This window comes from Vidua macroura, chromosome 1 (genome assembly GCF_024509145.1).
Source record: "Vidua macroura isolate BioBank_ID:100142 chromosome 1, ASM2450914v1, whole genome shotgun sequence".
NCBI lineage: Eukaryota > Metazoa > Chordata > Aves > Passeriformes > Viduidae > Vidua > Vidua macroura.
In genome coordinates this window covers 43,024,159-43,044,890 of record NC_071571.1, presented here as the reverse complement: position 1 = coordinate 43,044,890, position 20,732 = coordinate 43,024,159, and the positions used below count along the sequence as shown (strand labels likewise).

Here is a 20,732-nt window from a genome sequence, read left to right as displayed (position 1 = left end):
AAGGGAATATGGGTTCAGCTCTCCATCTGCTGCCCTACTGCAGCCGAGAGAGAAGCTCTTCTGGGAACTTGGAACTCTCAGCAGCTGCTTCCCCTTTGCAACTCCAAATGTTCAGCAGCTTCCCCCTGGTTGCTTGCAGCAGAGAAGAGGAAGGAAAGAAAAATTCCTGCTGGGTACTCCATTGCATGGCAGCCAGATGGGCTGCGACTGAGTCTACTCATGCACCTTGAAAACAATGAGTCATTACTATAAAATAAACTGTTCTAGACAGAAGCCCCAGACCATCCTGAGCCCAGGACTGAGGAGATGCTCAAACATGTGTCAGCTGGCCTCAGGGGACTGTGTACTATCCAGGTGGGGACAGATGAAGTGCAGCAGGCTCCAATCACCTTTTCTCCCTGTCCCAATGTGTCCCCTCTCACAATAACACATTGCCATGAAAAACACAAAGAAAAATAAGTGCAGCACCTACAGAGTTATGGCAGCGAATACTCTGAAGCTGAGGGACAATTCCTGCAAAAGGTCTAAGGAGAACAAAAGCAGCTGAATAATGCACTACATGCGCCCTCACATAACTGCATAGCTTTTTATCTTCAAGCAGAGAAGAGTGGTCTCAATGTCCTACAATTAATTTACTCTTGATTTTTTTGTCTAAAAAAAGGAAAACAAAAACACATCATAAAAGATTTGCTGAAGTACTGCTGCTGTGAAACTCTGAAAAAAATTTGTTAACCCAGTTTCTCAATTTGGAAGATCAGTCTAATGAAGTTCATAATGAACTCAACAATTTAACAAATTAAGTACATATGGACTTTCTAAGCTGCAGTTTCTATTTACTGAGTAAATATTTTACTCTGATAAACTCTGATATTTTAGTAAATATCAGAGTATCAAACACACCAGTAAATTATTTGAAAGAGCTTAGCATCTAGAGCTGCTAACGTGAACAGGCATTGACTGCTTCAGTTATTCCTTTTGCTCAGATTTCCTTAGCATATGTGTACTCACATCACAGCTGAGACCACAGTCAAGAGACATAAATAATTGTCTGGGGGAAAAGTACAACGAGTTCTGCCTTATAATACATTAAAATGATGCAATTTTTAAAGTAACTGCTTTGTGAAAACTGTGTATTATTGAAGTCAAATTTGTACTACAAAATGAAATCCAAGGTTCATTAAGGCATTTTTGTTTGAAATCAGTCTTAGCTGATAATGTTTATACTACCCATAAGATTTTGATTTGGGGAAGGTGTCTAAGAAGCTCAACAAGTAAGATCAAAACAGAACAAATACATTTTTCTATAATTTTGATTTAATTCAGTTATAATAAAAGATGTCAAGCTGAGCCATGGAGACCAATGTCACTGGTTTTCTTTCACAGGACAAGGTATAGCACGGGGCAGCTGCACTTGAGGCTCACTCTATGCTGCTCACGCCAGAATAAGCAAAGCACCGTGGCTAATGAATAAGTCACAGTACTTTGGAGAAAACAGAATAGAGCTCAGGGGGGTAGTTCCGTTTCCATGCCAACTTAATGTGTGCTCTTTGTTTTGAGCCTGCCCAAGAGTAGCAATTACTGCCAATCTGGTAATTATTCTATGCATGAGAAACTGAACATACTAGACTTCCAAGCAAGGATCAGGTAGCACTACATTTTTCTCATTCTTAATTTATGCATGGTTTAAGCAGGCATCTTTTAGGTCAAAACACCCAAATCCCACCACATACAAAGGTAGGTTATAGATAACTAAATACAAAAGTATACCTTCTGGAAATAGTCCCACTAAAATAGAAAAGAAACTTTATAGCACAGTATGCAACTTTGCTTTGTACTTTTCCTTGTCTGAACATTCAGTGAAACATATTGTAATGGCATAAATGCAATGATACCACAGAACCTGTCCTTTGGGGAAAAGTCAGAAGCACATCCTATTGGGCCAGGTGTCATCCTGACCTCACCTAGCAGACTCAAAACTGAAAAGATTAGTGTATAGCCAATGAATCCATTTTCTCTTCCTTTACCTGCCTTGCTGTAATACACTCTCACCTGTTTGAGGATGTGACTCCCAAATCCTAGGGTAACTCTGTACCAAAACATTTTCATGCAAGGTAGTTTATATTACCTGCATAAAATAAAACCAAAGCTCCAAGGAGTGATGCCTGTGATTACTCTGTTATCATGCTCTTTCTTATTCACCTATAACTTTATGACAAATAAAAAAGAGTAAAAAGCAGTGGATAGAGAAAAGACACTATAGTGCTGCTGAAACAGGCTCCTTTATTCCTACATGTTTAACTGATCTGGTATTGGGTCACTTTGTACTGCTAGCAGAGAGAAAACTATGAGTGCATGGGAATAGCTGGACAGTTAGAATAAGCCTTCAGTCCTGAGGTCCAGATTTCCTCAAAGAGCTGACATATTCTCAAACCCCAGCTGTAAGACGTTCAGGGAATGGCACAAAAAGCTTCTGCATGTGTTAAAATAGTATGTGAACTAATACTCAGTTTGTATCACAGAACTGAATATTGCAGATTTAATTTTAAAATATTCCAGCAATAAATACACATTTAACTGTGTTTCATTACAGAAAACTTCCAAGGAAGAAAGAAATTACAGGAATGGTACTTGTTTATTTATTCCCGTAAAAGCTAAACTCTTGAAGAAGTGTGATTAGTTAAGTCAAATCTGATTTGTGTGCAGGTAACCCAGTGGTCTAAGTTCATTATCTTCCAAAGCATTTCAGCATGTCTAGCAGAGCACAACTGAAGAGTTTGCTTCACAGTTTCATAAAAATATCACTTTATGTGTGATAGATTTTTTTTGAAAGAGCACATTTATATTTAATACAAAGTAGGCACTTGTTTTATATAAACTAATAAAATAACTGGCTTAAATATGCTTCAATTCTTATTTGAAAGCTTTACAACAGATTCCAGCAAAATGTTCTTAAACCAAATGCTGGAGTCAAAAAACTAATGGTAGAACATTTAAGAACATTATGTTCTAATACTGTAGAACATCCTGCTTTGATATTTGTTGTATCCACTACACTCTGGTCTCTGACTCCCACTGTTTTTCATTTTATAAAGCCAATGTTGCTGCCAAACTCATCTTCCATGTGATCAGGCTTAAGCTTCTTGCAATCACCTCCAAACCACAAGAGAGTTTTCCCTTCCTCATTTATATCAGATTTTATATCGTGCCCCCACGCCCACAATCTCATCCTCTCTCACCTATCACACACAAGTGGTACAACCTTTCTGAGTTCTCCCACAGATCTGGCAGTGTGTCTGCATTTAAGCCTTTCTTGTAGCCCCTGTAACACCAAATGAACTTCCACTTAAAATTACCTATTTCTTCTTCTGTTGTTTATTTGTCTATGAATCTCAAATGAGCAGGTAACATTCCTTATCTGAAAGAAGCACACTTAACAAATAGTAGATGATGCTGCAAGCAACAAATAAAGACTAAAATTCAAACTAAAACATTTTATAAAATGGCTTCTTAGAAGACCCTGTTTTAATACACACATTTTTTCAAATTTCTTCAGTCTCACCTCACAATACTCAGTGATAATGCAGAAACTATCTCGCTCCACAAAGCTTGCATAAAATTTGACAATGGCTGGATGGTCTAATTTGGAGAGTAGTTGTGCTTCCAGATTTGCTTCAACTGTTTCATTAGGCTTTAGGTTTCCAACAGAGATTTCCTTTAGTACCTTTCTAGAGGGAAAAAAAAAAAAAAGAAATCTTTATATGAATAAAACCAGAAAAATATAAAAATTTGTAACATTCAAAATGCAAAATAGTTACATTAACCAACTATTGGCAACATGAAATTGATGAGGCAAATATGGGTAAACATTGAGAATACATTAAAAATCAAACAAATATGCTAGTCACTATATAGATTAAGCAACATATTAAGAATACTGTTTTGAAATATTTCTCCAACTAATTCACTGTTTTCTTAAGAACATGTTTTCAGTGCTATAGATTACTGCATAATAACAAACATAAACAAAAAATCAAATTAAGTGATTTCAAACCCACTCAGAGCATATGGTCAAGATTCATATATTAAATAAGGAGTAGCAAGAAACTGCATTTGCAGCTTCTGCCCAAGTCCCTCCATGGAGGCATGAGAAAATATGCCTCCTATGAGAAAATAATTACTCAATGAGAGTAATATTTCTGCAGCTGTTTTTCCAGTGATAAACTCAGGCTGTCCCTTTTTTTTTTTCTAAATATCAGCCTGTCTTTTACCCAAGTACATAAGTGAAAAATACAAATCTAGATTTGGGGCTGGAATCTAATTATACTGTTTTAATTTTTTCTAATCCTTTAGGATTTAATGTTTGTTTAGGAAGACCCTAAATCCCCTGGAAAATGTTCAGAAAATGTAAGGATTTTTAATATTCTCCATTCTTAACACACAAATGTGCCACAGGAGAATTATTGTTCAGAATTAACTCTATACAGAAGCTGGGATAGGGCAGTTTACTGTTAACTTGACCAGGAAAAATACAAAAATATAGTGCAGGGCACTATAAGAAAGCACATTTTGCCAAGATTTTCCTGAGGAAATGTTAAAAAAAGACAATACAACACATTCCATTTTCATTTACTTTACCAGTTAATGAAGAATAGATCATAGGTCTTTTCTGAAGGAGATATTGAAGACTATTAGAGAATATAATGTTTCTTTACTGAAACAAAGTGGTGAATTTCCCCAAACTTTTGAATAGATGAAAGGCAAGATTCAGACTCAAGGGAAGCTTCCACAGTGCTTTTAGTAATTTCCCCACTCAGTAGAGCATGGTTGTAAAGTTACAGTAGTTAATCATGACAGCGATAAAACCACAATAATTCATCTTATCTAAGGGGAAAAGATAAAAGCTGTGTTTCTTCATGAGGAAATTTTTTCCTAAGTCTGAACAATCAGTTTCTTAATAGCAATGTTTGAATTTTCATACAAACTTGCCTAATCCCCATCAGGAATCGTGATGAAAACAACATGCCCTTTGATCTGTTTCCATCTCTGCAGACGAGCTTCATGAAGCACAGACAGGCAATACCTACTGCAATCTCCTCATCTTAGCTGACGTGGGCCTTTACCCCTTCCTTCATAAAAATCATGTCACAGAACTGACAAACAGGATGAGTCCTTGTTAAAGGCCACTTAATACAAGTTTCTTGCATACTCAAGACAGCAATAAAAGCCTGATGTGTTGATGTGCATGGATAGCTTGTCATCTTAGTCACTCAGTGATCTTAAAGCTGTCATCAGCTGTCAGACAAGATGACAGGTGTTTTTCTTATTTAAATTAATTCCCAGAAGAAGAAATCAAGAAAATAAACTTCTGGTAAATGAGATATTGGTTTTCTGCAACACAATTCTAATTCATACCCACAGCTGGAAGGCATTTGCTTCTAGAGAGAAAACTTTTGGATGCAATCGAGATTAGGCACATCTGCATGCCTCTGGTATATGTGTGTACTGTGTCTATATGTAGATAAGGTTTGATTTTACTGCATTAAATATGAAGAACCTAACTAGACTTCATAGTTTCTGCAAAGCTTTTGATGATATTTCAGTAAATACACTTAAAAATTTAAGATATGTACTAAAAAAACTCTGCATTCATTAAGTATTGACAGTTATATCAGACTCAGAAGCCTTACAGAGAAAATGGAGAAGTCTCCAAATCTGAAGTGGCTCTTTTCTGTTATCTTTAGGAGAAGAACAAGGAAAATAAAAGTCTGCAGCCAAAAACTCATCTATATAAATTAACTATACTTTTTAATACATAAAACACCTAAAGAGTGCTTAAATTCACCCTACTCCATTTCAGTATTTACACAAGCAAATTCTACCTGAATGGGCAGCTAAAATGGGCACACTCTGTGCTTTATACAGCTCCTAAGATAACTTAAATTTGGCACCCCTGGTGAAGTCAAATAGGCTGATAGATCCACAAATAAAACCTCAATAATCATAAGAAACCAACAAACCTTTCTTGGCTAAACCATCCTGACTGCATCTCCTCTCTACCAATAAAATCCATCTCTACATTTTGAAGGAGACAAAATATTTTTATGATCCAACCTGCATTTTATAGTTGACTAATAATAAAGAGTGAGCCATCATTGCTTATAATTCAGACATGGTACTTGTAGATCATCTGCTGAAAATGTGCCTGCGTTGTGTTACTTCACTATTTTTTCTAAACTATTTGAAGTATTTTGAACAAACCTTTTGAAGAGTGTTACAGGAATATTTATTCTGGGTTTTGGGAATAATGCACTCTCTTGTTCAGATTTTATTAAGACTCCATCTGGAGTATACAGAGCCACCTGAAAGTCAGGTTTTTCCAAAAATTCTGCCCTTATATTTTCTGCCACTTTGGTTCAAGTATTAAGCAGGATTTAAAAGGTCTAAAGCTGTTTGCATGAACTAAGAAATCTCAGATTTATCACATGAACAAAGAAAATAGAGGTCTAGGTGGCATATATAGAAAACCAGGTAAAGCCACAAAAATGTGGATATCCTCCAAACAGAATAATTAACTACCCCTTCTGATAGAACGCTAAATGAGATATGCTAATTTAAATTTCAATATTATTATAAATTTGACTTGGTGTAGAATACAACACATAAGCAGATCATAGAATTGTTTAGGTTGGAAATGACCTTTAAGATCATTGAGTCCAACCACAAACCTCACACTGCCAAGTCCACTACTAGACCATGTATCTAAAGACAAGATAAAATGTCAATGAACACACAATTAGAAAACATTATTACAGAAGGGTTAGCAGATATCTTAAATACAGAACAACATCCTTTAGATTTTAACTGTGTGGAGAAAGCCTTATAATTCAATCAATAATGGAGATACACTTTAAACTTTATCTCGAACTGACCACAACTGAAAGAGTCTTATTGTGAAAGCATTAATATCTGAAGAGTAAAAAAAATCCAACCATCACCATGTACATTCATCCTGGAGGAAGGTGGGTCTGGTATAGGTAACAACATCCATCCCTTTAGGGTGGGAAAAAAACATGAGACATGAGCTTACTCCCACATCCCAAAACACAGAAAGCAACATCCCAGCCTCCACAGTGCCCATGCCTCAACAGGCCCACACCCCTTCCTTGGGAGCACCTTCTTTGGGAATACCTTCTGATTTTCATTAGAAAAACCTGCTGGCTTGCACTGTCACACTTTGAAAAGCAGACAAACACTGTATCTGAAAGCACAATAATGGGGAGCAAGTAGGAAAAAAAAATAAAAACTAAATCTAAAAATCTAATCTCTCTAAAGAGCGCGAGACTTAAAGCAAGAGAAAAACAAACATGAAGGTGGAACCCTCCGGGATTCAGGCATGCAGTGGGAATCCCTTTTTGAGCTTTACTAGTGACTGACAATATGCCACAGCAGTGTTTATCTCAGTCTATTTCCACTGATCTAAAATGGAATGTTTTACAACCCATCTGGTATTTGTTTACATCGGTGACATACTTTATTATTATATAATTTGGTTTATTGAATCAGATGCAATTCTTAAATGGCAGTGTTTCTCAAAATGTACTCTGTTTATTGAGCAAACTGCAATATGAATTATTGCCTAGGTAAATTTGCTTGCTGAGAAGGAAGTAAAATAAATATAACTCTTTTTATGTCAAGAATAAATAGGTCTGATAAAATAAAAGAAAAATCGTGATCTAGGAATATATGACCAAAAGTTGAAGCTTTTAATTAAACAGAAACTTCATTTTACACAGGCAGTTTTTCAGTTAACTGCAGTTAATTATAATTTCATTTAGGTTTTGAGTTGCCACTATGGAGAATTGTAACATAACCCATAACAGTGTGCTGTATTTCTATCCTTGCTGACCTTTGCAGGACTAGCACTTCACCTGGTAACTCCTCAGTACAAGGACCAGGTGCAATTCAGTAAAAATGCATCACCTCTTACTAGGTCTGTAACAGGATCTGAAATTGGGCACAAACAATAAAATTAAAGGAGTGCCTGTCTAATTAATGATGCCTTCTATTCTACTTATCGAATGGCAAACAGAGAAGGTATAGCTCTGCAAATGGGGACCAAAATGAATAAGAGGTGACAACCTTCATGCAGAAAGTTTGCATAAAGCTTCAACACGATTAAAACTGTTAGGGTAACAAAGGCACCATGTGCCTACAGACAGGGCAAAGTCACCCACCATTACTACTACTTCTTTTCTGCAGCTGACAGCTTAGCAACAAAAATTCAAATAGTTATTCTTTACATTTTATCCATCACATTTGGAACACCAGTGTCTGCATGGTCAGATAATTTAAAGACATGCATCAATCTGTTAGAGAAAAAGGAAGCTGGTGAAACTATGAAATACAGTAAGTCAGCATACACTAATCAGTACTACCTAGAAGAATTCTTAGTTTTAGCTAAGGAAAGAAACATAGTAAATTAAGAGTACTTGATTTCTATGGGAAATTCAAGAGAATTACCACACTTCCAGTGAAAAGTAAACAAGTGCTGTTTGGTGTTTCTCCTTACATATACATACTTACTCATTATCCAAAGCATTTCAGACCCAAATATTACTATGGAACTTCTAAAATTGAATTGAAACATGAGCTTCCCATGCCCACTGTGGATTTATTAGTCAAGCCATAACTCCTTTTCAACACCAAGTATCGCTGCATAGCTTCGTCAATCAAATGCTGCATTTCTTTTGTTGTCCCCCTGGACATTATTGACTTCCTAGTAATGCCGGAACAGTCACCAGCAACTCGTTTTTTCTGTTCTCCAAAACATCCTATTCACACTGTTCATGAACATTCACAGACACTGAGAACTAATCCCCAAGTTGGCCACGATGGATTCAAGCACTATATGAGCACTTTAATATCTGCAGATGGATTCAATAGAATTTCATTTTCTGAATAAGCACTTTAACTAATATAACCTCACTTTAATGTCTTTGAATGACAATGAGATTTCTTAAATTTGAAAGCGAAATGGATGATTCACTTTCCATTTCCATCAGCAAGTCACAATTACAGCATTTACAAATATTTTTCAAGATGCCAAATTTTTAAATGCTCTAACATATGCACTGACACTGAACAGGCCAACTCATGATGAAAATGGTTTATGCTTATTTGAAAATTAGCAATTCCTAATTAGTATCCCAAAAACACAGAATGTATTTTCTGGAAAGAGAATACTGTTGAAATAAGTTAGCCTTAGGAATACAGCTTATATCATTTTCTTCAGCACTGAGCAAACTCATTTATACAAAGGGGCATAACTTAAATTATTTTTGGTCAACCATATGTGCCAATTTTGGAAAAAAACCAGTAATTATAAAGGAAAGCAGAGCAATTGTGCTATCTTCCACAGAACTGAACAAGTGATTAAATGGAATTATTTATTTAGATATAAAAATGCATTTATTGTGAATAATTCCTTGGGATGCTTTGGGTAGCCATCTACAATGATTAAAAATTACAGAATAAAAATAGACATTGATTAATAAAGGATGAATTTTTCTCTAAAGCTATATTTTTGAAATTAGAACTTTTTTTCCTAGAGAGAAATGGAAAAATAAAATGTAAATACATTTATAGTCCATTTATTATTTCAGCTCTAAATCAAATACTAACAGACTGTGATTAAACAGAAGAAATTTGTGTCTTAAAAGAAAAATTACTAAAAATGATTATGAGATTACTGACCAATACCTGGGGACGTACTTCTATTTAGCAATCATTTATAGTTACATGTTGCATCATCCCCCTCTACTGTTCACCCAACATTTTTCTTAAAGCCCAGTCTTCCTTAAGAATACAAGTAAGCACCGTGCTGTCCCTAACTTAAATGGGATTTTTGAGAAATACAAGGACTAAATAATTGGTTTATTCTCTGTATCTTTGAAGACTTCCATCACACAATAAATTTTCTAAACCAGAATTGTGATTTCATGACCCAGACAATATACTTTACAATTAACTTCTCTCTGCTAATTAACATTTGCTTTCAAACAAGAGGAGACACCATTACAGAACTCAAGAGTGAATAGAGAATTTTGTCTTCAAGCTTTTTAATGATTAAACATCTCATAATTGCCATGTTAGAACTCTTCATCTTGGGCAGAGCATCTGCCAAAAAAGAATTTTCCTTCTGTAGGAATTAGTTTGAATTATTTAATTAGTTTCAATTAGAAATTTTGAAGAAAGACCTTAATATCATGATCTATAGTCATCAGTTCACTGAAAAGAGACTATTTTGAAGAGGAGTTCTGAAGGGAAACCAGATATACTAAAAATTGCTGTAATAATGCATTCCATAGAAATTAAACTAAAACACTTGTTAATGCAAAATTTAATTGGTTCTCTTCTGAATTAAAATATATTTGTAAGCAAAATTATGTTCCTTTCATTGTTGCAAGCATGTTTATGTCAACAGTATTGTCCTTCAGAGGAACTAATTCCCAAAAGTAATTTAAACAGTAATTGCTACAACTTCAATGAGAAAATTCATTCTCCCTACATGCCTCTTTCCATCAGGCATCTCCTTCAATGTTTATTTTTGATATGCATTCAAGTATCTATAGTAAAAAAAAAAAAAAAAAAAAAAGAGGAGCATAGAAAAAAGCATGGTTTATAGCTTTACAAAAGCATGTTACTATAGTCTAAATAAGCAAAAGCATGTTACTAAATAGTCTAAATAGTCTACAAAAGCAAAGGGAATCAAGCAATGCTGAGGAAATTAATTGCATATAACATCCATTGTTAGATAAAAATCTTTTAATACTTTTAAGCCCTTCTGAGTATGATACTCTGGTCTTAACAGTCAGTGAAACACATGCACTTCAAAGCTTAAGCAACTACCCAGCAACATTAAAAAGTTTAGAACACTTGAAGGGCACACTGTGGATGTAAGGAAAACAATGCACTAGGAATTACAGTTACTAGTAAGTCACATAAGCACAGCAACAGAACAAAACTGAAAAAAAATAGGGAAAAGTACACTGACTGTCCAGCAAATCCAGAATTTATTCCACTCACTGCAGCAGTTTTATCATTACAAGGTACTGAATGCAATGAAAAACTGGAGGCTTATTCTGCGTGGAAGAAGTTCAAACCACCCAGATGCAGACTTAAGAGGAAACACCTTGCCAACAAGGGTAGCCCATAAGAAGATACAGTAGACAGGCATATTCAAATCTTTTGAGCACCTTTGAGGCAGGTAGCCACAATTCAATCTAAATAATAATACTGCACTTCTCCCCATTTTCTTACTAAAACTAGCTTACAAATGCATGAAAACTAGTTTCAGCAAAATAAATGAGACAGAAGTGACCTCAAGACATTTGCTTAATTACAAAATCATTAAATTCTGTCTCTGCTGTGTACCTCAAAGAAAGGTAATTCACCAATAAAGCCTTAAGCACAGCTCTCTACCCAATGTTGAAAAAGTTACTTGTAAACAATTCTCAAAACAATGAACTCATCCACCAGCACTGCTCACTGCCTGCACGTCACACCAGAATGTGGTGAGTGTTGCAGCACTGAGCTCCTGGGAGCTTGGCTCTGTGGGGGACAAGATTTATTGTAAACCCAAGTAGTTTTTCCTTTAAGGCATACTGCCTCCCACTTACATATGTTAAAGACCTAGTTAGAATCCTCCCCAGTCAAGTGGACAAGTCCCACCAAAAATGAAAAAGTAGGCTACTTAGTGCTGCAGTAAGGTAGAAAAATCATAAAGGCTTCATAAAATCAAGACTACTCTCCTGGAATTAGTAGCTGGCCTTGTCAAAGCTAGCATTTTGCAACTTCCCATGTGAAAGCAATCCTGTTGTGAGCAATTCATTAACATAACAAGCTATTCCTGGGTAAAAAACAGCTTGTACCTGCATAAACTGGTTTTGCACCATTAGATAGCAAAATGAAAACTATCTTTCACAAACCACTTCCCTGCACATATACACCGAGAGTTTGAGTGACCAGCCAATACAGAATAACAACTTGTAACTAACCAATAAAAGTAATTGGCAAGAAAACTACTAACCAATTAGAGCCCCACACAAAGTATGTAAAACTGTATAAAAAGGAGTCATGTGAATAAAGAATGGCCTTTTTCCACCATGAAGAAAATGGAGGCCTGTGTGATTTATTCCCATACTTAGTCTAAGAAAGCTGTATTAAAAGGAAAGCAGTAAAAAAACCCAAAAAAACAAAAACCAGAAACAATACCACCAAAGCTCATAAAGGTGACTGAGCAGATGTAAAGGTTGTATCAGACAGCACTGAGGAGGATTTCACAAACACCTGTGTTACACAAGCCAAACAAAGGGTCTCGACATGTTCCAGTATGGATCTTTTGCTTCCAAAGAAGCCACAGAATGCTTTTGATTATGAGGGAACTAGAAAATTTAACACAGTAATTGCCTGTGCAAAGGACTGCATCATGGCTGTGACTTTAAATTGCCAAATCCATCACCAGCATGAGCAGGGTGAAATCTCACATCTTGTGCTTCAATGCCAAACTACCCTGCAGCACTCACAGAGCCTTATCCAGCACAGCAGCATCCTAAAGTTCCTTACATTGAGCTGGAGGAGCCCTACTGTGCCATGCTGGGCTGCAGGAAAAGCTGGGCACTGACAGGGATGCAGGAGGTAGGGACTAAAGCACCTTCCCACATGGTTTCCAGTGAGAACTGCTTTGGGTGAGTCTGAGGTTATCAAACTTGTCTTTGAATCAGGATTGTATTGGCCTGCACTAGAAATTATCTGAACCCATTGTGGCCATAGCTGGGACTGCCTGCTAAACTTGAGGAAAAACATTTACAGTTTCACTCCCTGGGAAACCTCCATTGCAGGTGTACTCTGAACTAAAGCATGAGAACATCAGCCACCCTAACAGAGGTTCAGCAAGGAAATTACTTGGACATTTAGCTCTAGGCCTTGACTGCTGTAACATTGCTCACAGAATAGGAAAGTCATGCTTGGCCACTCAAGTGGAAGGCTCATGAAGGCTCACTTCTCAAACTGCTCTAGCTAAATCCACAAGGTCAATGCTTTTATCGTCTTTTATTTGGGCCAAGCATGACCATACCCAGTCAGCAGGCATGGCACAATAGCTGAGCCTTACATGAGAAAGCACAGGTACACGTCACAGAACCAAGCAAAAGATGGTTTACTAAGAAAAGCTTATTTAAAAATAAGCCACAATCAGGAAGGTCTAAAATCAAATGCACCTTTGATCAGTTTTCAAGGAGATCGTGAATATTCTTTCACAAATCTAAAATGCCCTAATAAATTCCAGTCTTAATTTCTAGTTTAATTATTAAATGAAGAATAAAGGAAAGCAGTGTAATTAAATGAATATGTACACAACAACTGACAGAGAGTAATTTGTTTCTGTTTTAATCAATTCAGCATCAAATGACCATTCCATTGGAATACCTTCAGAGAAGCAAACAGGCAGCAAACACAGGGATTTGACAACACAGCAATCTGCTGACTGTCACTTGGATATTCATAAGGAACAAATCGCTCCCACCTTTAGATTTTATATCATTTGTTATAAGCAGTCATAAATAATTGAAAGTCACATGATAAATTATTCAGCTAAGCCCGCAGTTTCCAAGGAATCCTAGCATGAGTCTGGATTAAAGCTATAATGCAAGTCAAATGCAGAATTTGAGCTGACACCCCACAGTTACCACACAGTGCAGCAGTCCAGGGAGTTTGGCACTTGTCAGCGTGTCCTTTCCACCACAGGGACACGTAAATACTTTGTGAATATTTATGAACTAGAAGTCCCTATTGCCTACTGTGTGCTTCAGCTGCTTGCCCAGACTTGGTTATGAATCAGTGACACTTAACCCAGAGCTTCCCTCAGCACAATTGATTAGGACATTAATTTTCTTTAAGTGATGGCACTGTCCTTCAAGGATAGTGCTGAACTTATCTCTGCTGTAAACAATTTTGTCTTTAACCATAATTACCTTTTATCATGAATGGAGAAGATATTCAGGGGACTAGCATAGAAGTGACTGTAGGAATATTATTTAGCTGTAAAAATGCTGCTACAATCCTGCTACTTTCTTTATACAAACCAAGTTATCTGGTTTGGGTAGGTCTAGGTCCATAATGTCCAGGAACAAATAAATATCAAATAATCCACAAACTAAGACATCCTGTCTAAACTGGAACTAAGAAGCTTGCTTTAGTACAGATGTGCCTCTTGTGCTTAACTGACTTTAGGATCTAAGATCTGAATTCTGATTCTAGTTTCTTCCAAAAGAATGGGGGAAATTGATAATCTCTCTCCTGTATAGATTGTTTAGTACATGAGAACCTTTGTTCATAGTGAAGAATCTCCCAGGTTCTGACCTCTCTCTATGAGGGCATTCTTTTTGTTCTCTACTCTGCTGCTTTCACATAAATTGCAAGGACTTCTATATGAGATATTTAACCCTCTGTCATACTCAATGAGACTCATACAACAGGAACAAAAGTTCTTCCACCAGAAAATAAAATTTATAAAAAAAACCAAACAAAACAACTTAAAAAACCAAACAAAAACCAAAACAAACAAACAAACATAAACCCCCCAGTTAGGAAGTTAAAAGCAACAGGCAAGGAATGTGTCATACAATGCAACACTTAAGAGGCCCTTAGAGTAAGGGATCTACATATGCTACTATACTTGTGGTATTTCATAGCCTTATTGTTTATAGAGTAGGCAAGTCAACCATATCATACTGATCTAGTATGATCTGGGAAAGTCAATAATCCTGATGCCATCCATACAAACAACTGGAGAGAAGCATGAAGCTGGCATTTACTTCTTAGAAAGGCAGGCACTGCTGGCCTGAGCAGCCCTGAAAGTCTTATGTGGAATAAATCTGTCAGCTTGAGGTATGCCCCAAATAATTAACTCTCTCTTGTTCCCAGCTGAAGCAACTCTGTGCATAATGCTTCACTCACTACAGGCATGGTCCTTGAGTGGTAACAAAATACAAGGCACAACCTAAAACTGTCTCTAGAATCATGCAGAAGTTTTGCTGAGCATAATTGAAATAACACAATAACCACTGTTAGTCTCTGCATTAACTCATTCTGTAGACATTGACTAATGGAAAATCTAGAAAGATATTCCTGAACAGCTCCTGTATCAATATGTCACTTTTCTTGGGAGTTGGTATTACTATGATTTATTCCTATATTTTTTCATAGTGCTTTAGACTATTGCAGTTTTCAGGAAATTATCTGTGGCCGAGTTTACACTGTACATAACATTTGTTTCAGCACATTCTAGATCATCTCTGAAACAATAAAAATAGAATTCTAATTCTGCTGAGGTCACAGTTGTGTTGTTTGTAGGGTTTTTTTTTCTGTCAAAGTGTCTTCAGAGCTGTATTAAGATCATTCTTTTTAACCACGCAAATTTTCATTCAAAAATATCTATAACATAAGCAGCGACCAGTACAGTTCCATATGAGATTATCTGAAAGCAGTATTGAGAATGTAAGCAGTATTGAGAATGTGACTTCTAGCATATTTTACCACCTGAAGAAATCAATATTTCTAAATGCTATACTCTATATCATTACACTACCTGTGTTTTTGTGCTCAAGTGGGACAATATTTTTGTCATCCATTAGCATGTAAGTGGTAGAAATTTGGGGGATCCCCTTGTCAATTCACGCTTGAGACAAGGAAGGAATGAACTGTGATAGGCGAGCACCCCCTCGTGATGGAAGGCTTAAACACAGCATTGCACATCTTAGAGCACTTGGGCTGGTTAAATGCTGGTGTATTTCTATTGTACTGTGCTCAAAAAGAGACTGATAAAAAAATTTAAAATAAAAGCAAAAATATGTCACTTGATATTCAGTCTCTGTCCTGAATATAGCAGAGGCCACACTCAGGCTCATCCCTAACAAAGCTTATAACTTATAAAAGCTTATAGCATGTTCCTTGTTTTTGAGGTTTGGCAGGTTGTGCTATAGCAGCAAATGTGTGAGACCCACATTTCACTATAGTGTTAATATTCTAAGAATGAGTTTAGTAGCAGCTGAATTCTGAAGCGTCCTAGAAGCTCAGGTAGTTCCTGTCACTCCATGTGCATCTTAACATAAAAATAAAATGAAAAATACTGTTTATTGTTTTTAATGGAATATTTCATTAAAAAACTTTTTTTGAGAAAAGTGTAGCTAAGGCAATGAGAGTATCAAAACCGTTTAAGCCATGTGAAAAAAGCTAAGAGCTTAGTAGACCATAACTCTAATCCAAGGACCTGAGAAGCTGCAAATTGATGTAGAAGGAAAACAATTGACAGAATTATGTCTTGGTTACACTCTTATTAAAGCAATATTGCCAGTAATAAATTTCACTTGGTGTAAGTATCAAGGTAGACAAACACAGTTCTACACAACAGGAAGTCCAGCCACAAACCCAACATCAAACCCACACACATGAACATCAACACTACGAAAATGTTCTTTTGTCATTGTGGCTTAAGGATCCCAAAGGGTTTATCAATAAAACTGATGAGATTTGTCCAAATTCAGGCAAGCTTAAAAAAAAAAAAATCAAGATTTGCTGGCGATTTTTAAAAAATATCAAACCTACTAGTTAGGTATACTAGCAAATAGAAAGGTGTTTACTGGAATTTCTGTAACTCTTCCTTCTCAGGTTGCATTTAGACAACTCAGTTATAAAAATTAGGTCATCAATACTGTAGAGATTTTTTGAGACCCCTCCAACAATATGAGTCTTTACAGTAACACAGAATCAATTCCTGAATGCATCCAATTAAGTGTTATCAAAAAAAGTCTGCCTCTACCTTACATCCTCACTAAAGTTAGACAGTTAAAGTTGCAACATAACACCAAACTAAGAGATGAGACACAAATACAAAGAAAATATCTACAATGCAAGAAATATGTTCCAAACATGTTTATTTAAAGCATGTGAAGGGTTTACTTACAATTCTTCTCCTTGTTTTGCTTTCCTGTCATTAACCAAATACACACTTCCAAAGCTTCCATTGCCAAGTTTCCTCTGAATAGTGTATCTTCTTGCAATCACAGCATCTGAGCAAGCAGAATTAGATCTGGCAACAGTGACATGCCTAGCAGTTTCTTGAAATTTCAGCATTTCTCTGTGCAACAAAAACTACACCAATTTCTCAAGGATGCGGCTTTCAAATCCTTTTATTCTTCCATGGATGTTCACAGAAATCACTTGAAACAGAAAAATATTGATTTGTCAATGTATTATTCTTATTAAACTTCTCATTTAATTCTGTGGCAGTGTTTACAGTACCCAGCTTGCAGCAAACACAAATTAGCTGCTGAACGGCAGGCAGCAGACTTGATAAACAAACTCCAGATAATGTAGATGTGACATAGTCAGTCTTCCTCTAAATCAACCTTAAATTAATTCACTGAACTGATAGCACAGTTCCCCTAGATATGGCACTCTTCCTCACCACCTGTCTTTATACCACCACAGTACCTGACACCAAAAATATCTGCATTTCAGGATGCTAATGTCAAGATTTTTGTACATATTGAAGCATAACCTCCACTCTTAATTTGAGTTTTCTCCCATATCTGTTTTCTCTGCTCTTTCATTTACCCCTCAGATTTCACCATCTGTTCCTCTGTTGACCTCACAGCTTCACCGTGACTCACTACCAGTATCTTCTGCAAATTAGTTTCACAGAAAATCTGCAAGACTTCCAATAAAACCCAACTCTGCCTGAAGTTCATTTCTCCTTCACTGTGTCCTTTCACGACTCCCCTTTCCAACCTTCCCAACAAGTCAGGTTTGGTTGGGAATTCTTGTCTAACTGAGGTCCTAATTCTGCAAACATAAGGACTGCAAAGGCCAAGCTCTGGCATTTCTGTGGTTTCCAATAGCTCAACATGAGCTTAGAGTAACTTTGTTTACTCAGCCTTCCTCATTCCAAATGAAAAAGGTGAGGTGTTTCACTGCACATAACAAAGCAATATTGTTTTCACCACTTTGTCTTTCTATAATGCTACATGCATCATTTTGCTGGAAGATCCTTTGGAGCAAATAAAGGTCTTGCAAGATCAGTGCTGCTACTGTTACCATCCATCAGCACTGCAGAGCAGTAGGCCCACACTGGACTTGTTCACCACATCATTTCAGGGCCAAGGCAAGCACATAAACAGGATTTTCATTGTCATAGTCGTGATTTTGGAAGAGCAAAGACAAACTGCCTAATTTTAAAAGCTGTACAACTTTAGGTTACAAGTCACTGGCTTCTCTTCCAAATGAATGTAGAGCCTAAATTAAGATTACAGATTTGTATCTTGCAACAAAAAACTCTGTGTGTGTGTGTGTGTGTGTGTGTGTGTATGGGCACAAGAACCTATTTTCATACCCATCTGCTGAGCTGTTGTCACACCATACCAAAAAGCCTGACATTGCACTGTCACCATATTATGAAACACAGATAAACTTTAATTACTACAAGACATCTTAATAATACAAATCCTGCATGTTTTTTAAACTACAGCACTCCTAATACTGTTTCTCTATTCTCTTTCAGCAACACTGACAAAAATTTTGAAATGTCAATGCTAAGGAAAGAACGTCAGCTAGAAAATTATTTCTCTGTAACTCCAAATCTGTCTGAAGGAGCCCAAATGGATTATGCTGAGATGTAGAGGAGGGAAGAGCAGAAAGATGAACTCCATAAAATATTATACCGCTAATTCTAGAAAGTTTATGTAATTTTCATTTACTGTTATATTCTCATAATTGCTGTGTTACACATGCCTTCATAAATTCCTTTAGAAATAATTGCACTTAGAAAAACTGCTGAGCTATCTATACTTCTTTTTTCTTTCTGAAGTCACTTAACATATTTCACCTTCAAATTTTCATGCTTACTTGGACCTAGGAATGTATGACAATCCTTTACACCACAAAACCATGCTTAAGGTCAAGTAGTTCACTGAGTTTAACTTCTGTGCTATATTTCTAATAATGCCTTTTACTCTCTATGCTTCAACTTCTCTCCCTATATAATAATAGTAACAATTATCATGTAACTTTTGAAATGCTTTAGCATCTACCGCTGCAGTGTTATAAGGCAGCGCCAGTGATTGCCATTGTGGCATCACAGGTGCATTTGAATGGCACAGAAGAGGTGGATTGATGAGCACTGCATCTGAAAGAAATGCCTTTGAAGTGCCAACAGACCTTAAAGATTGACTCAGAGTGATGGATTCTTCAAGAAGTATATGGAACCATAGCCTCTCCTACCTCACTCAAACCTTTAGCCCAAACTTCCTTGTGTTTCTTTCCTACCACTGTCCACCTCCCACTGAGCAGGTGTTTCCCAAGCAGCAACATCACTTGCTTTATTAAAGTTCAGAACAACTAGAGATAACCCAAAGCAATCAGGTCTCCAGCTATCTTTACCTAAAAAAAAAAAAAAAAAATTAAAAATAATCACAGTATACACTATCCAGTATCTTTATATCTATATGTCAAAGGAGTTTCCTTTGTTCCATCCACTATTCCCAAGTCACATCCTAGAGCCAGGGAACCTGTTGATGCCAACCAAATTAATGCAATTACATTGTCTGGATTGCTATTTTTTAATATTTTCTTCCCTAGCTCGAGTTAAATCTTCCTTTTTGTGCTGTAAACTAAAGGAAAGTTGCTGGTTAGGGTTTCATAGCTCCACCTACACATGCTGAGTGCAAACCATAGTTTCTGTAAGATTAACCTTCAGGTTTCTTTAGCAACAGCTAAAATACTCTGACATTTTCTACTTCTAAGATAATCCCTTCTTTGCCAATCGAGGCCATTTTCCAATTCTATCAGGTTTTCTTTTTATTCCTTAAGAACCATTGTGTTACATTAACATTTGTTACCCTCCATCCTCTGCAGCACAAATTCTAAAGTCTTTAGCTCTAAATATCTTCAGTATTTACTAGGCTGATTTTTTTTCCTGCTGATGACTTCACCGGCCCGCTCCTTTAAATGTTTTGAAAATTAAAAAAAAAAAAAAAAAAAATTCTTATTTTTTCCTTCATGGGAAAAAAAAATTAACGTTTTAACATTGGCACCATTATTCTTTTCTGCAACATCTTTATAAACTTACCCAAAGCTAAAGTGACATCTCACTTAGCTCAATTTTTTACTGTTCCTAGAGAAATGGTAACTAAATTTTATTAGCAGTGCTGGTAGCAGAGGAGCTCGAGGGTGATGGTAAGACGGGGTTAAATGTACTCGAGTATCAAATTCAGTACCTCCCTGACGCACGTTCGGGAAGCCGAGATCCCCTAGCATAACCACAGGGATGCTATCACCTTGTTTCAAGACCGTGTAAGGCTCAAAACACAAGGTAGCACCCACATTCCCACAACGCAGGGGGCAAGGGCGGCGTAACCGTTCCTCACCCCTCCGGGACAGGCGGGATTCCCCGGGAGCCGGCGGTCCCCCACGTCCCCGCCGCTTTCTGCCGCTCCAGCGCCCGTCCCGACGGCGGGGCTGCGGTGCCTGGTGCCCCGTGTTCCCTGGGGGTGGCCTGGGGCTGGCCGGGCTCCGGCAGAGCGGCAGCGCCAGCGGCGCTCCCGGCCCGGACCGCGCCGTTCGCGGCCCCGTCGCCAGGAGACGGCGCGCGCGCGAGCGCCGGCGGGCGGGAGGAGCGG

General features: G+C 37.1%; 1 protein-coding gene across 4 annotated transcripts in view; it reads right to left on the bottom strand.

Moving 5' to 3' along the window:
- NEK11 (NIMA related kinase 11) overlaps nucleotides 1-20,567 on the bottom strand; it is an 81,924-nt gene extending 61,357 nt beyond the window's left edge. For 2 of the 4 annotated variants that reach the window (XM_053993089.1, XM_053993107.1), the window contains exons 1-3: nucleotides 20,481-20,567; nucleotides 17,021-17,276; nucleotides 3,560-3,725 (exon numbers count right to left, since the gene is read on the bottom strand). In XM_053993089.1, the coding sequence (XP_053849064.1) occupies nucleotides 3,560-3,725; nucleotides 17,021-17,190 (336 nt within the window). In that variant the 5' untranslated portion in view covers nucleotides 17,191-17,276; nucleotides 20,481-20,567. Of the gene's footprint in view, nucleotides 1-3,559; nucleotides 3,726-17,020; nucleotides 17,277-18,960; nucleotides 19,429-20,480 lie in introns of those variants that run through there. The other 2 variants (XM_053993099.1, XM_053993115.1) reach the window with 2 other exon arrangements.
- Nucleotides 20,568-20,732: the final 165 nt, after the last annotated feature.